The sequence below is a fragment of the Suillus subalutaceus genome, assembly GCF_016647625.1.
Source record: "Suillus subalutaceus strain FC151 chromosome Unknown DFJ58scaffold_110, whole genome shotgun sequence".
NCBI classification, from domain to species: domain Eukaryota; kingdom Fungi; phylum Basidiomycota; class Agaricomycetes; order Boletales; family Suillaceae; genus Suillus; species Suillus subalutaceus.
In genome coordinates, this window is record NW_024540359.1 from 92,066 (window position 1) to 108,664 (window position 16,599).

The window sequence follows — 16,599 nt, forward strand, 5'->3', positions numbered from 1 at the left end:
GCTGAATATGAGTGGCGACAACAAGCAGCAATAGCATTTTATAGGTGCATCTGCGAGTGCACTGAGGCATGGAAGTGATAGAAACTGGAGGCATCACTGTCAGCACCTCTCCTGCGAAGTTGTTTGTAGATGAAGGAGAACGTACCATCAAGAGAAGACATGGGCAAAGGAAGTCTGAATCCTCCTGCAAATCAATCTTGGCAGGGATGCGGAACACGTTCTCCCACTGTTTAATGAAGCCAAGCCTGTCAGATCCACCAGACTTGTGAAGCCAAAGTCGTCATGTGTTGACCAATGAAAGTGCTGGTAGTCATTCGGCCTGCTGGATTGCCCAGTCCCTTAGACTGAGCGGCACATGTGATTGCAAGTAGAAATCATGTGCTGCTGGATAGTCAGATCAGCACATGCGATTGTAAGTAAAAGTCACGTACTGCTGGATTGCCCAGTCCCTGAGCGGCACATGCGATTGCAAGTAGAAATTGCGTACGGCTGGATAGTCAGATCAGCACACGTGATTGTAAGTAAAAGTCGCGTACTGCTGGATTGCTCAGTCCCTGAGCAGCACATGTGATTGTAAGTAAAAGTCGCGCACTGCTGGATCGCCCAGTCCCTGATTGGCAATGAATCCTGTAGGATAGTTACCAGACCTATCCACATCGTTCCTAGTGTCACATAAACATAAATTAAATAAAAATGGAGGTGGTAGCCGAGCAACATAGATATAATGATGCCTGGTAGCTATATATTAATACAAATCAGACATGTCAAAGAGATGCCACTCACCAGTCAAATGCGCACCACATGCTTTGCCTGCAGATGCATTTCCTTCACACGAAGGAACATGTCCGTATCAACCTGTGTCGACAATGAAGTAATCAAGGTTTTCGTTGTGCACTAGAAGTGCCCCGCAAATGATAGACCTGATGGAAAAAATTCCACCTGTGCCCGTGGTTTTGCTTGAACTCTAAAAAGGTTGAGGTGCTTGTCTTTTCAAAGCCGTGCGCCTGTGGGAGCGTCATATGGGTGGACAAGAGCAAGTGGAATCACATTGTCTCCAACTGGGCACTCAAAAGCAAGAGCAGGCGTCCAAGGATGACCTTTTGCTTGGTCTGGATGAACATGCAATCGAAACGTGGTGCATTAAAGAACCGTGGATTGCACTGAAGGTAATCTGTATATTGTCGCCAGTCCACCATTGACTCGTAGTTGACACGCAGAAGTCGACATGTAGTGATCTGTTTTGTGTGATTAGTGTAGTAAGGGCTACTACTGAATTGAACAAACTTACTGTGTGAGTCGATAAGAGATGGACTCTCCTCCCATCTGGTAGGGGTATGTTGCTTGCAGGTAGAAATACATTTAGAAACGAGTTCAGCTTAACACGGAAGTTGGTAAATGTGACGTCATTCTTGTGGGAATTCTCAATGAGACCAAAGGTCTGCGGAGCTTCCCTCGACCCAAATTTCACATGCATAGACCCATCCAAAGGGTCAAAATCATGCATTAAAGGGTTCGTTGACGACTTGGAGTCAGGGTCATCTTCGTTGGCATCATTGTCGATGTCGTTGATGTCGTTTGCTTGGCTTTGTGATGTCACCCTTGTATATTCATCCAAGTCAAAGATCTGACGACGGATATTGTCCGCAACGAGTAGCCAGTGGTCTATACGAAGAATCTGTAATTACGATGCCCCGTGAGTAGCTAAATGCAAAAGTAGCCTTGTATTACCCACCTGTTCTGCGAAGTCCTTAAAGTTGGTCTGCTGCTGGTACCAGTCCTTCAATGGCCCGTGCATTTGCTCGCTCGGCTTCGTATTGTAGTTCCTTGTGACCCCTTTAGCCTCTATATCGTCGAATAGATGCGTGGTCATGTGGAGTTTTGGAAAATTCCAATTTTTGTCGTCCTCCTCGTCAGTTGCCATGATATATTGCTACAACTACTATAAGTTCATTTGCTAAAGTAGAGGATTATTAGACGTACTTTCATGAATGCTGTTAGGGCCTGAATGGCGCTTCTGCCCTCGCTGATCGTATTCGTTGTGTGAACCTCAAAGGCAGCGTACATGTCGACCTCGAGGTAAAGGCGCACACAGCGAAGTAGAAGGTATCCAAGTGGAGAGGCTTCCTCTGTTAGGATGTTGTGCGTAGCATATATTATCATCTGTAGTGTAATAATGTGTTAGTGAGACAGTTGTGTACAATAATAAAACTACGAACCTTTGAAATATCTTCATGGACGGAGCTGTCTGCAAATGTAACACTCATTACTTGGTTCGGATGCTTCAAATTTCGCCATTGTGGAAATGCTGCGAAACTACAGACATATTAGAAGGGGGGTAACATGTTAGATATTAGCACAATTAAGAGAAAGAGACGCACTTCTTATCAACTTGGGCTACTTTTGCCCTTCCGAGGCTCGTCAAGCGCTTTTGCAACTCAACCCAGTAATGATGTGACCAAAGGCCACCATGGTTGTAGTGACACCGGTCATGCGACAGTGCTTGATGGACATCTGAATATTGGATGGCCCACAATGAATTCTAAAAAATAAGTTAACCTAAGAGCATCACAAATAGTAGACACAAAACTCACAATAACATCATGAAGTCCATATTGTTTGAGAAGCTCCTCTAGTTCTTCGTAGGTGTCCTTTTCCCATGCAGCCAATACAATATCCCGCGATGTGTCGGCGATTTGGTGGGGATATCATTTTGACGTATCCCAAAGCTCGTCTCGAGGAACAAGACAGATAGGACATGACCAAAGGCTCATGATCCCTCGAGTAAGTGACATAACACACCTGTAAATTATCATTAGCGAACACACAATGTAGAATGATGGTACAAGTAAAATTGCAATTAGTACTTACTGTTCTTCATAATCAGCCGATAAAATAAGTAGACAAAGGAAAAACCACCGATCAATGCTATCTGGGCAGGAATACCATTGTCCTGTCCTTGATTTTGATGCCAACGAAGAGGTGATTCTCATGAATGACTCGTGCCAGACCGCGTGTTTGAAGTTCACCCAGCTTGACTTTCCAGCATGCTCTTTATCTTCTGGCACCTAATAAAACACAACCCCACCATCAGCACCGACAATGAGACAAATGTTAGGACATATGATTGGCAGCCATCCTACAATGTAACCACCACCCATACCTCGTCCATTCCGAATGTCAGTAGGTAGATTTGCTAAGCACGCGACAACCGGGTATCCTTTCGCAGTGCCGAACGACGATAACCTTGTTTTATCGGCATATAAGATGAAAGCTAGTGGCTTTGCATCCTGTGGTAGTTGCGACTACAAATGCACAATGTTTCACATATATAAAACAAGAATTAAAACTACAGGATACATACTTGCACATTCCAAAAGTCTTCCACGGTGTAAGGTTCATCTACAAAGCGGACAAAAGTTTGCCCATCAAACTTTGATAAGCGCTGTGCATCGAACACAAAGTGAGGGAAGAGGTGAGGATCCTGAAGTAAGTCAGTAGCAAGATCCCAAAGATCTCTGTAGTATATATCGAAGTCCCGCATCTCGCCATCGTAAGGCACCGAGATCACATCCTTGGTGAACTGCGCTTCAAGAAAGGTCAAATTCTGAGTCCATACAGCAAAAAATGGATAAAATCACCTTTGTGACCCGATGGGATGCTGCCTCCCACCTGGCGTGAATGTCTTTATGGTTCCTCAACGTAAATTTATCCTTTCCAAGAGAACATTGATGACAAATTTTGATGAGACGGTCCGTCTGTTCGTTGTTCAATCCGACCTCAAGAGCAAGCTCAGCAACTTCAAATTCAAGTTGAGATTGAAATGGGCGCCAAGGGTGGTAATTGGGGGAGGTGTTAGCTGAAGAGGCCGCAGGACAATGATGTAACTCGTTAAATGGATAAATTTTCGCCTCAATGCCACAATTTGGGTGGTGTTCGACCTTGATATCATCAAGCGAATAGGTGGGTGGTGCTGCAGCGTCCATAGGTTCAGGTTCAAGATGGTCTGAAAAATCGATAGCATTATTGATAGTAGTAATAGCGATTCAGATTCAGAGATTGATTGTCAATAAAATATGTACTAGACTCACCAATCAAGCTGAAGTCCATGTCGAAGTCGGTGTGCAATGTCGTGCTGGTAATCTCTCGGCTCGACTAGGAGACAGACAAGTAAAATAAACAGACATTGAAATAACAGTAAACGTACTTGGTGTGTGAGTGCGACTGGGTTGAGCTGTCCATTGTCCATCAAGCACAGAGTTCAGTGCTGGAATACTAATCATCAGCTTTAAAATTGGGCTTGAAATCAAACACACCTTTTTCCTGCCGAATAGCATCCACAACGACCTGATCATGGCACCGCTTGTCCGCGTTTGTCTCACAAGCTTTTCGGTGAGTAGTCCAACCTCATGGCTTGATGTCCTGACTGCATAAATCGCAGAACCTTGTGCGGTTGGGGGCCATTTTGGTGATAGAACTACAGGATTATATACAGAGACCTGAAGGATGGAGGAATTGGGTTGAAAGATCGCTGTTGGGCGCTGATGGAATGACAACGGTAAGGGCATATGCGTGTGATGTGATTTGAAACTCAGTAATCAGCATTATTTTACCATTTCAGGGCGCAATCAGCATTACCTTATCATTTCAGGTACCATTTCAATGGCATCTAAATAGGGACTCATTGCAACCGCTTTCGCAAATTTCCGACATAAACTTGCCGGAGGACTGGGACAAAGTAGACGGATCAATGAAGTAAGATTTTTTTAAAATATTCACTGCATTCATTAAATGTTCCCCCCTCATAGATTTCTCTACTATCTAATTATCGCTATGGATGCCAACTTCCACCTCAAGAACAGGAATCAATCTTCTACTACTAGCGCGGCCGATCCTGGGCTGCACACGGGTCTGGCATACTTCATTCCTGACAAACCTTACACAGAGCACATACTCAAGAATGCAAGCCAAGCTGATGTAGGTTTTTTTAGATCTTCACTCGTGTTGTACATGCTTAGAGGAGACCGACTTACTAGATTAGCACTTGTTCAGGGTTTAAGACATTGGCACACGCTGAATCGAAGTACTCGAATGGGCTGCGAGCGACTGGCGTTGGTTATGTCTTTGCGCACGCCATGAATTTGTTCGACCTCAGGGAGTTGGAGACCTCCAAAAGGGCGAAAGGTATTTTTGTTTAAATAATCTATATCCAATTGTCTAATGAAGAATTCAGATATGCTAATATGGATTTCATCTTTTTCTCATCCATCATACCTCTCCTCCTTCTCTCCGTCATCATATCTTATGACATTGCTTGCCAATGGAAGCTCAATCTCATGAAAAGAATGGGCGAGCTTCCAGAACATCTTCGGATGCCAGCAGCTGTCGCTCTCACATCATTTTCTTTTGGAATCCCTAAGTTTCACTGCCCTGCGCATGAGGAAAAATGTGCGATCCCACATTCCTTGAACCTCATGCCAGGTGTAGGATGGACTGATGGTGAGGGAATCGAGCGCAATTGGGCAGAGATGAATCGTGTTGCAAACAGCACGAAGGAAATGGGCGCCAGTTATCAACACGATGTCCTCGATGACCATTTCGGACATCACAACTGGCGCAAATATACTGGACTAGGTAAGATTTTTTTCTGTTCCCGCCAATGCATTGACTCATTTGATTTACAGGACTCTCACTACGAAGAAAACTTCTCAATGCCGTCAAGGAAAGTGGTCGCCACCAGTCCTATTTACTTGATTTTAATTCGACGATTGATGATGCCCATCAAGGAGAATGGACTGCGATGATTGAGGCTTGGGAACACGACAAATCAAGTCCAAATCCATACTTGCTTAGCAGAATCAGTAACGTCTATCTATACTTTTGAATTTTTTTTGTTGAAGCTGACTCTGGTCCAACAGGCCTTTCAGAAGCGCAAGTATGTGTTAATCTTGCAGACAATGAAAAGATTGCTATCAGGAATGGGCGTCAACTTCCTCACGAGATGACTCCTAGTTCTTTCATCAGTATGGGCCTGGTTCTCGAAGATGCGCAGTGAGTTCTGCTTCTGCAGTAGTCTGAGACTGTCTTCTGATCATTGCCAGGCGACGAATCAAAGTTGATCTCACATCATCTCTTAGTGCAAATGGGTATGCCGAACTTCACCAACGCTGGGTCACACTATGACAACAGCTAGACCACTTCTGTGTCATACAGAGAATATATATGGTAGGCATCGAAAGCTGGATTGAAGAGTGTGACAAGAACTCGTCTGATGATGTCGAGGATGAATCTCTGGTTACCATCAATGCTCCCTCCAAGCGATCAAGAGGCAATATGTACCCACGATATCACTCACATTGAGGCTGAGCTCCGTAAGGGGCAGTGTCGCGATTCACTCAATAAGTTGCGCAGGCAACTACATACCAAATCCCATTTCATCAAACACTGCAATCTCGATTTACGCGGACAATGAGCCAACATTCGCACAACTTCCTTTCTCACCCGCTGTCTTCTTAGATAGATGATCTATAGATAAACACCTATAAAACCAAATATCTCCACTGGTCAGTGATTCAGACAAATACCAATGACTGATAACGTGGTCGTTCGTGGGTGGCTGATTAGCAATACCTAAGCCACTGTCAGCAGAAGGTGCCTAGTGAGGTCAGTAATGTGAGTGATCAATCCAACAATGCCTGGACAACAGGAAACAACAAAAGAAACAAATATACCTTCTCGTACCAAAAAGATGCCCAACGGCAATCTTACTACAAAGATTCGTGCAAAGCTACAATGGTCACTCCCACAACACAAACAGGTAGGATCACTGGTCAGGACTAGTCAATGCTCAAAGAACTTTCAGTACTATTGAACCTGCTGTCAAGGAACTCGCTTCGAGTATTAAACAGAAAACAGGAACGGACATCCTTGGTGTTCGGCACCAAGTCCCCTTTCAATGACTAAAGCCGTATGGCAATGAAACCCTAGCTCAGTACCACTACTCAGATGTGCGTGGTCAAGCACACAATTATCAACTTCAAAGCTCCCCCACTAAGCTATGCAAAGTCTTAGGTGGACTAAGGAGACAACACAAAAGATTGCAGAAAAAGAAAAAGAGAACTCGGAAAAACAAACAAATGGGGGCAGTACCAGGCTTGGTGGTTGTGGAGGATGATGAGCTCAAACTAATGGTGTCTCACAGAAGAGTACCTTCACCAATCTTCAACAGCTCTTCACTGTTGTTTGGCTACAGTCACACTTCACACTCAAGTACTAGGGGATAAAAACACACACTTTTTATTGAGAGAGAAGGGGCTCTTATATAGACAAAATTTAAGGGCTATGCTACCAGTACTTTAAGGTTCCTGTCAAGTCATCTCCAGTTAAACTGAGTCATATAAGCTAGTGTGAGTCATACTGAATCAAGTTGAATCTTTGGGAGTCACTTCAGATGGTTGAGTCACTTGGTATATAGATGAGTCATCTTGACTTGTTAGTCATGTGATTTCTCATGACAAAGCAGAAAAGGTCTGGACACTGATTATGTAAGGTACCAGTCCATGTGTTATGTTGGTGTTTGTTTATTACATTTTCTGTTAGGGGCTGAACTGGTGCGGTGCTTTGTATTTAGGGTTTCCTGCATGTTCCCACAGGACAACTTGTGTGGGAAATAATTTTCACAGTCACCTGACATGTGAGAAGTTCATGCTGAGTCATTTTTAAGCCAAACGAAATGAAACTGAATCCAAGAATAAATCTCCGAAAATATTCATTCCTGTAAACCGGGTTTGCAGAAGAATGAGGAGAAAGAAGCAAGTCCTTTTCCTGGGCCAGGCTTCTTATGAGAATGTTATTCAGCCACACCAGACTAGTTTGGTGCAGGTCACTGCTTTGACAGCAAAATCAATGCTGCTGCTGGAAAGTACCGTGTCGCTCAGTCAGCATTGCTAGGACTGGATGGAATCAGCGAGCTGGAGAGGGAATTTTGATGTTTAGAGGCGAGGGACATTGTGGCACCTGTTGACATGGTGTCGGGTGCCAGTAGTACCACTGGAATGCGCGGAAGGACAAGGTCCAAGCGAGACGCATCTCACGGATTAGGGCAAGGCTATCAGATGACGTCGTGGATTTGGTTTGCTTCAGGAGTTCAGGACGACGAAACTGATGCAGGGTCTGAACGATGGTGAGTATATTCACTGCTACATTTATGGACTCTTTTCTGATGTGAAATGGTAGTGTTACGTGTAGAATGGGCCAAGTCTCGCGTGTGCAGACAACTGGTGGAATGAAGAAGTGTTGCTTCTCAAGGAGGGAATGCAGCAAACACGACAATTTCTCGCATGGCATGTACAACAATGGCAATCTGTTACTGAGCTATCACACCAGGATGCGCAGATCGTGGCTGGCGCCGTCGCATATGCCCACAGGCAGGCTGCAGTTCAGCGCTCATTACTGGCTCGTTTCACTGCTCTCTAGGGCACTGGAGTTGGTGCGGACGTCCCAGCTGCCGAGGATGAAGTAAATGAATATTTTGCCGAGGATGAGGACAATTTTGATGACGAGGAGGGGTAGGCATCTAGGGGCTTTTGTATCCTATTTTTATCGTATATCATATTTGTTTAATTAGTCATCGTCAATGAATCATTTATTTGAAACCTACATTTAAATATGATTATTAGTGTGTATACCCATAGTAATATTATTTACTGGTGTGAACCAGCTGTGGGTCACGGGGTGGCAAGAGCCACGGATTAGGTCAAAATGTGCTATTGGTAATTGCCGTGAAATATGCCAATGGGAAAACTGGTAGTTACCATTTTACTAGGTCTAATACTACAACTAGGGGTGTCACCTGTCACAAGGTTGGACATCTCTCTAGGGCATGTCCCGACAAGAAGAATGGAAGAACCCCAGTACACCGCAAAGAAGTAGAAAGCAGCAATGATGAGGAAGAAGCAGAAGTCCGTTGTCTCAATGAGGATTTTTGATGTGGAAGACTGGATCAACGTCGGTATCTTCCAATGTACCCATAAGACTTGTATGAAAAGTTGGTGAACGAAAGGAACTTTGAGTTCCACTTTCCCTTATTTCGAAAACTCGTTTGAAAACCATTGAAACCACCGCAGTCATAGACTCCGGAGCAGCCGGAACTTTCATTTCCGAAGACTTCGTCAAACAACACCGAATCCAAACCCATCCCCTCAGTAAACCCTTCAAGGTTACTACCGCTGATGGAAGCTATTCAAGAGTGGAGCTATACGCAGATATTGTGTTCTTACTGTCAAGATAGATGGACGATCCATGATCAGAACATTTAACGTCACTCATCTCGGGAGAAGAGACCAGATTCTTCTAGGAATTCCTTGGCTACGCGCTATGAACCCAGTCATTGATTGGTCTGCAGAATTTCTTATCCTCTCATGAACCACGAAGAGTGATCAAATAGAAGAAGACATCGACAAAGAGAGAAAGAAGAATGGTCTTTCACTCCTATTTCGACAAGAACCTATTGATTGAACCTGGAAACAGTCCAGACTTAGGAAAGCGGAGCCAGTCATTGAAACCCCTGTTGCTTACCCAAAAGCAACCATTGAAGAAATAGTTGACGAAGAAGCACCACACGTCCTTCCCATCCCCGACCTTCTCCCCATCCCTGATGACGACAATGAAACCTTTGATACTAAAGAGGACGTCTGGACGCAAGAGAACTTTGCTGCACCAGTGCAAGAAGTCTCTATGTATGAACTAGATGACGATGAATTCTTGGTAGAATATTCCTCCGACGCATCTGAACTCCGGGTTATCACTAATACTTCTATGGATACACCTTTAACGACCGACGGAACCAGTTACTCGGAACAGAAACCCATGATCAAACCCCTGCCATGGTCCACGGAATACGCGAAAGTTAGTAAGAAAGCCCAGCAATTTGCTCTAGCTGCGGGCTTAGAACAAAAGAAGAAAACTTTTGAAGAACTTGTACCTTCCTATCTCCATGACTTTGCCAATATCTTCACTAAAGACAGACTAAACCAACTACCCCCAGAACGACCTGGCATTGACCACCATATCAAAACAAAACCCGGATTCATCCCCAAAACGTCGAAAATCTACCCCCTCTCTACTGCTGAATGGACCACTGTTAGGGCATTTATTGATGAAAACATAAAGAAAGGTTTTATCTCAGAATCCAAGTCGCTGCAAGCCAGTGGCTTCTTCTTTGTAGGAAAGAAGAGCGGAGATCTCCGACCCTGTCAAGATTATCATTACATCAATGACTGGACGATCAAGAATGCTTACCCGTTACCACTTCCTCTATCCCTTGTTGCACGATTGCACGGAGCAAAGTATTTTACCAAAATGGATGTTTGTTCCAGTTATAACAACATCCGCATTCACCCTGACGATAGATGGAAAGCCACATTCACTACAGAATTTGGACTCTATGAACCAAATGTCATGTTCTTCGGACTTTGTAATTCCCCGGCCATGTTCCAAGCCTACATGAATCGCACATTCCAGCAAGAGATTAATGAAGGATGGTTGGTAATCTATATGGACGACATCCTCATCTTTTCTAATGACCTTGATGAACACCATGACCACACCCATCATATCCTAACAAAGATCTGTGAAGAACAACTCTTCCTAAAACCAGAAAAATGTACCTTTGATGTGCAGGAAGTCGAATATCTTGGTATGATTATTTGCCCGGGTTGCGTCGCTATGGATGTTGCTAAAACAGATGGAATCCGCGACTGGCCAATCCTGACCACCGTTAAAGAAACTAGATCGTTCCTAGGCTTCTGTAACTTCTATCAGAACTTTATTCCTCATTACTCTGATATCGCACGACCCCTTATCAATCTAACAAAGAAAGATAACACGTTCCTATGGTCCACTCCTTGTCAAGATGCATTCGCAACACTGAAGGAGTGTTTCCTGAAATAACCAGTCCTCTGTAATCCTGACCCATTGCGACAATTCGCAGTCACCACTGATGCCTCATTAGTCACTACTAGGGATCAGTACGGGTTACCCGCGGGTATATCGGCGGGTTTTGAGTATTCTGAGGCATGGTCCTTCATTCTGGCTTGAAAACAAAAAAAAATTCATGCAAAATGGACCAGGATTGGGTGAGATATGGCTGGAACAAGTTTTAAGCAAAACCCTGCAAAGCTCCTCCCTCCACATCTGAATCTTTGAGAGAGAGTCAACCAATTTGCGAGGTTTTTGCATTTTCGCGAAAATTGGTTGACTCTCTCTCAAAGATTCAGATGTGGAGGGAGGAGCTTTGCAGGGTTTTGCTTAAAACTTGTTCCAGCCATATCTCACCCAATCCTGGTCCATTTTGCATGAATTTTTTTTTGTTTTCAAGCCAGAATGAAGGACCATGCCTCAGAATACTCAAAACCCGCCGATATACCCGCGGGTAACCCGTGCTGATCCCTAGTCACTACAGGTGCCGTTCTACTTCAAACTGACGAAAACGGTGTATATCATCCATGCAGGTACCTCTCCCAATCCCTGAATCCCGCAGAATGAAACTATCAGATCTTTGATTGGGAGCTCCTCGCCGTCATCCGCGCACTCCAAGAATGGTGCCATTACCTAGAAGGAAACCCACACCCAGTTATCGTATTCACCAATCATAAGAACCTCCTCTATTTTCATACCGCACAGAAGTTGACCCGTCGCCAAGCCAGATGGCAACTTCTTCTCTCATGTTATGATATTGAACTCCGTCACATACCAGGAACCAAGCTCGCCGCACCAGATGCCCTATCACGTCGTGCTGACCATCTCCCTACCGAATCTGATAACGAAAATATAACCCTACTCCCCGATTCCATGTTCATCCAACTCCTTGATCAAGAACTCATGACCACCCTTGTGAACCCTGATCCTGACGACACTGATCCCATCTTCCAAGCCGCTGCTGACACCTTGAATGGCCTCTGTCTTCCTCCCATGAAATCAGCCCTCTCTGATTGGACAATTAGAGATGACGTCTTATTCTATAAAGATTGTGCTTACGTCCAACCGGCCGGACATCATGCTATTCTAGAACGAACTCATGATCACCCTACGGCAGGACATCCCAGTCGCTTTAAAACCGAAGAACTGGTTAAACACGATTTTTGGTGGCCTTCTATGGGAACTTATATCTGGAAATACGTTGAGGGTTGCGCCCTTTGTCAGCAAATAAAATCTGACACTCATCCTACCACCCCCCCGCTTGTTCCTATCCCATCTTCGGTTTCTACTCCCTTTGCTCAAGTATCCATCGACCTTATAACTGATTTACCCCTGTGTAATGGTTTTGATTCTATCATGGTCATAGTAGACCATGGGCTTATGAAGGGGGTAATTCTCATCCCTTGTATGAAAACCATCACCTCAGAAGGTGTAGCGAAGAAGTTTTTCAAATACGTCTACCACCGCTTCGGACTCCAGGAGAAAGTCTCTGATCGAGGTCCGCAGTTTGTATCCAAATTCTCTAAAGCCCTCGCCAAGCTTCTGAAGTACAACATCACCGCTTCCACCACTTATCACCCGCAAACAGATGGACAGACGGAATGTCTAAATCAAGAACTAGAAACCTATCTCCGCATCTACTGCCGTACCAACCCAGAAGACTGGGTCGAACACCTCCCTATGTCCAAATTTGTCCATAATCATTGAAAACACGACTCTCGCAACGCATCCCCATTCTTCCTTATGATGGGATATGAGCCAAGAGCCCTCCCTCATGTACTCCCCGACTCCAATGTCCCAGCAGCAGAAGAACGACTCCGCCTCCTCCAAAAGATTCACGAAGAAGCTATTTCTTGCCATAACCTAGCAATGCAACATATGGCCGAACGATCACACGGAAGGAAGTACCAACCATGGAAAGTTGGGGATAAGGTTTGGTTATCAGGAAAGAACCTCATCATGCAATTACCATCGTGAAAACTCGCTCTGAAACGATACGGCCCCTTTACCATAACAGCGGTACTTTCTCCAATCACATTCACACTCCAATTACCAGAACAATGGAGAGTTCATCCCACATTCCACGCTTCTGAACTATCATCCTATCATGAAACCGAGATCCACGGTCCGAACTTCCATAATCCTCCACCTGACGTCATAGATAATGAAGAAGAATACAAAGTTGAAGCGATCCTATCGCACAAAGGCATGGGTAAACGAAGATGCTATCTCGTATCCTGGAAAGGATATTCTTCCGCCAGCAACGAATGGATCCCTGAAGAGAATCTTGACAATGCCTCGACCATTCTCACTGCTTATAAGAAAGCCCATCGATTATAAGAACCCCCCATCGAAATCATGTCCTCCCCAATCGAAAGACTTCAACTCTGCCTCTTATGCATCCAAGAACTCTCCACTGCCATGAATGCTGCCTCTCAAACCATCTCTTCCCCGACACTTTCTAGTACCACTCTAACCGATGAATCAGTTAACCCCAATTATTTTGATATCCTTGACAACATAGAGACCAATACTCTGTTTGAATCCACCCTCACCTCTGAACAATACACCATTGATATAGATCGCCTTCTCGCTGAACGAGGAGCTCTATCCAGTGCACTTCTCATCAATATTATCTGTGCCGCTAATCTTGTCAGTTGCACTGCCAGACTTATCAATGACCCCTGTCATCAGACCATCTTCCGTCACCTTCACATACGTATTCGCAATACTGCAGTGCGTCTCATGCCTGCTACTACTAAAGAGATCATTCGAGAGGCTATTCATATCGTCACCGAACGAATTGCAATGCACCCAGTCGCTAGACCCCCCGTCCCCCTACATCGCAATTCCCATTCCACCTCCGGTCAAGATACCAACTCCTGTTGAGCATACAACTAGCATTCTCATTCCTCCTGCTGTACCTGTCATACCAATTCCTATTACACCTACCCCAACGACAACCACAATCCGCAGATACCCCACCCGTCGACCTTCCAAGGTCAAACAAGAACATTCCATATCCCCTGCCATTCAAAACCGAGCATTACGCTCCAAGACCCCATCCCCACCACCACAGTCCTCCTCAGTCACTATCATAAAAACTGAACCTGCCGACAATTTCCTTTGTCGCAACTGTGGACTCATGGGCCACCGTCACAAGAATTGTCCCACATACTATTGTCGAGTATGTCGCAACTTAGCACCTGGACACTTATCAGTCTTTTGTAATGACCTTAAAGGAGAACCGGTGATACCTTTGGTTTGGACGGACAAGGGCTTTTATGAAGCTCTTTCTAGATGGGAAGCTGATAAAGACGCTGAAACAGAGCAAATTTCCGTCAAAGAAGACAAGAGGCTCTTCTCCCGATGTGCGGGAGACAACAATAACTATGATGCTTACCATAACTTGGATTGTTGAAATCGGTGACTTCAATGGTAAACACGGGGTAATGTTACAGTCTAAGTACGCCCCTATTCATCTTCTTCTCTTACATTGTATTACATCACAATCGCTATCAAAGCCATTGCTAGATGACTTATCTCTGACTCATCTCATTTCTTATCTCTGACTCATCTCGTTTCTTATCTCTGACTCATATCGTCTCTTATCTCTGACTCATTGAACACCTGCCCTAAAGCAGTTGTCGTTCACTATATAAACTCGTCTTGTACATTGTATTTACTCACTTTAATCTTACTGGGTTTTACCTGGAACTTCCTTCACTTAAGACTCCCAATCTTAAGTCGTCTGAACTTGATTCAAGTCAAGGACACTCTCCTTGATTTGTCTTATGAACTTACACATACATAGGAGTCTTTGAACCGACCTTAGCCGACATCGCCTATCGCATTGCTATACGTCAGAACTACCCCAGTTCGTAACACCCACTGCCTCAGCTCATCTCACAGTCTCACCGCCCAGAGACCCTTTCTAAGGCTGTCAGTTCTCGAGGACGAAGTCCAGGTGGCTTATGCATCAGCAACGCACAATGTCATTCAAGGAGGTCATGTCCTCTATGGACTGTAAGCTGTTCCCCCTCAACACAGCCGAATTTGTTCTTGCGTTTTGTATTACTCTAAACTACTAACATCAACCAAAATGCTAGTTTACAAGTCCATCCTGCAGCTCCCAGACGCCGAATCGCCAAGACGATAATATCAACTTCAAGATTGGTAAGTTTGCAGCTCGTCTGCTGTAATATTTCCGCTCACCTTAACCTGCAGTCATGCTGCACTCGAACGACGCGCTCAGTTTCGATCCTTGTGCCCCAAGACCCTCTTCAGTCTCTCCCACAACCCCAGTGGGACCTCCAAGTCCACCTGCCATCCCACATCCTCATTCGCCTCTGCGAGTGCACAAGCGGCTGCCTCTGTCCACCGGCATTTTCGCTCCCGCCCACAATGCATGTTGGAGTCCATCAATCTTGGTTTATCTGTCATTCCAGCGTTATCAACAAACATGCAATGAGCCGAAGCCTGAGGACATACCAGATCACATTCGAGATCTTGGTTTAGACAAGTTTAGAGTTTGAATCATTAGTAGTAGTAGTAAATCGATAATGATGTATTGCAACTTGCAGCACTTGTTTCGGTGTTGGTATCTGATCTTGCCTTGCACTGCTTTTCGGCACTTGAATTCCATGTGCTTCCTTAGTTGACTTGTCAAACTAAAAGCCAAGTGAATAATTATAGATAAGTTAAAAATAAGTTTTAATTTTCGAAATAAGCTGTGCTAAGGAATGTGTGAATTTACTGATGCTACCTAAATGGTGTACTAAAAGAAGAAGTGTATATGGAACAGCCCGAAGGCTATAATGATGGAACCGGCCGAGTATGTCGACTGCGAAAGACCCTTTATGGGCTAAAACAGTCGGGTAGAGAATGGAATCTTGAGCTAAACAGCCGCTTGATGAGTATTGGATTCAGACGACTGAAATCCAATCCATGCACTTACATCAGAAAGACCGCGAAAGGAACGGAAATAATTACCGCATGGATCAATGACCTATTGTTATTCACGGATCATTCGAGTCTGATGGATCAGCTAAAAGCACAACTCAAAAATATCTTAGACATTACTGACCTAGGGGAACCAAGGAAAATTGTTGGGATCGAGATCACTCGAGATAGACCTAACAGGTCAATCCGACTCACACAGACCAAATATATTGAGTCTATCCTAACAAAACAAGGTCTTCAGTCATGTAACTCAGTAGGTATGCCGCTAAATCCAAAGATTATACTCGAAAAAGAGGCAACTAACCAAGATGGCAACCGAAGTAACAATTATGCCTCATTGATCAGGTCGCTGGATGTATTTGGCGGTAACCATGCATCCAGATATTGCATATGCTATACAAAGACTTAGCTCATTCACTGCAAACCCAGGATTAGCACATTGGGTAGCAGCGAAACGTGTTTTAAGGTACTTAGCTGGAACGCGAGAGCTCAGAATCAAGTACCAAGGTACTTCAAAACTCGATAAAAGCCATATTCAATTTATCGGATGGTCAGACGCTGACTATGTGAACGACCCGAGAGATCGAATATCCGTGTCAGGATACGTCTTCAAACTTGGAGGCGGAATGATCACCTGGAGCTCAAAGAAACAAAATATGGTAT

General features: G+C 44.5%; 3 protein-coding genes across 3 annotated transcripts; 2 read left to right on the plus strand and 1 right to left on the minus strand.

Annotated features, from left to right (window-relative positions):
• Positions 1–1,043: 1,043 nt before the first annotated feature.
• DFJ58DRAFT_717813 (uncharacterized protein) lies at positions 1,044–3,983 on the minus strand (the record flags this gene model as incomplete). Its single annotated transcript, XM_041384405.1, has 12 exons — positions 1,044–1,235; positions 1,289–1,675; positions 1,733–1,930; positions 1,981–2,160; positions 2,217–2,313; positions 2,379–2,539; positions 2,592–2,648; positions 2,742–2,799; positions 2,869–3,065; positions 3,141–3,302; positions 3,362–3,580; positions 3,639–3,983. 12 exons carry the CDS (start codon positions 3,981–3,983, stop codon positions 1,044–1,046), a joined length of 2,253 nt encoding a protein of 750 aa, XP_041240245.1.
• A 367-nt stretch (positions 3,984–4,350) lies between these two features.
• On the plus strand, positions 4,351–6,180 carry DFJ58DRAFT_844398 (uncharacterized protein; the record flags this gene model as incomplete). Its single annotated transcript, XM_041393075.1, has 9 exons — positions 4,351–4,389; positions 4,439–4,555; positions 4,649–4,752; positions 4,806–4,974; positions 5,034–5,181; positions 5,224–5,631; positions 5,682–5,828; positions 5,916–6,048; positions 6,099–6,180. 9 exons carry the CDS (start codon positions 4,351–4,353, stop codon positions 6,178–6,180), a joined length of 1,347 nt encoding a protein of 448 aa, XP_041240246.1.
• Positions 6,181–8,021: 1,841 nt separating this feature from the next.
• On the plus strand, positions 8,022–8,568 carry DFJ58DRAFT_844399 (uncharacterized protein; the record flags this gene model as incomplete). The annotated part of the gene is made up of 3 exons (XM_041393076.1): positions 8,022–8,179; positions 8,256–8,433; positions 8,473–8,568. The coding sequence occupies 3 exons, from the start codon at positions 8,022–8,024 to the stop codon at positions 8,566–8,568; spliced, it is 432 nt and encodes a 143-aa protein (XP_041240247.1).
• Positions 8,569–16,599: the final 8,031 nt, after the last annotated feature.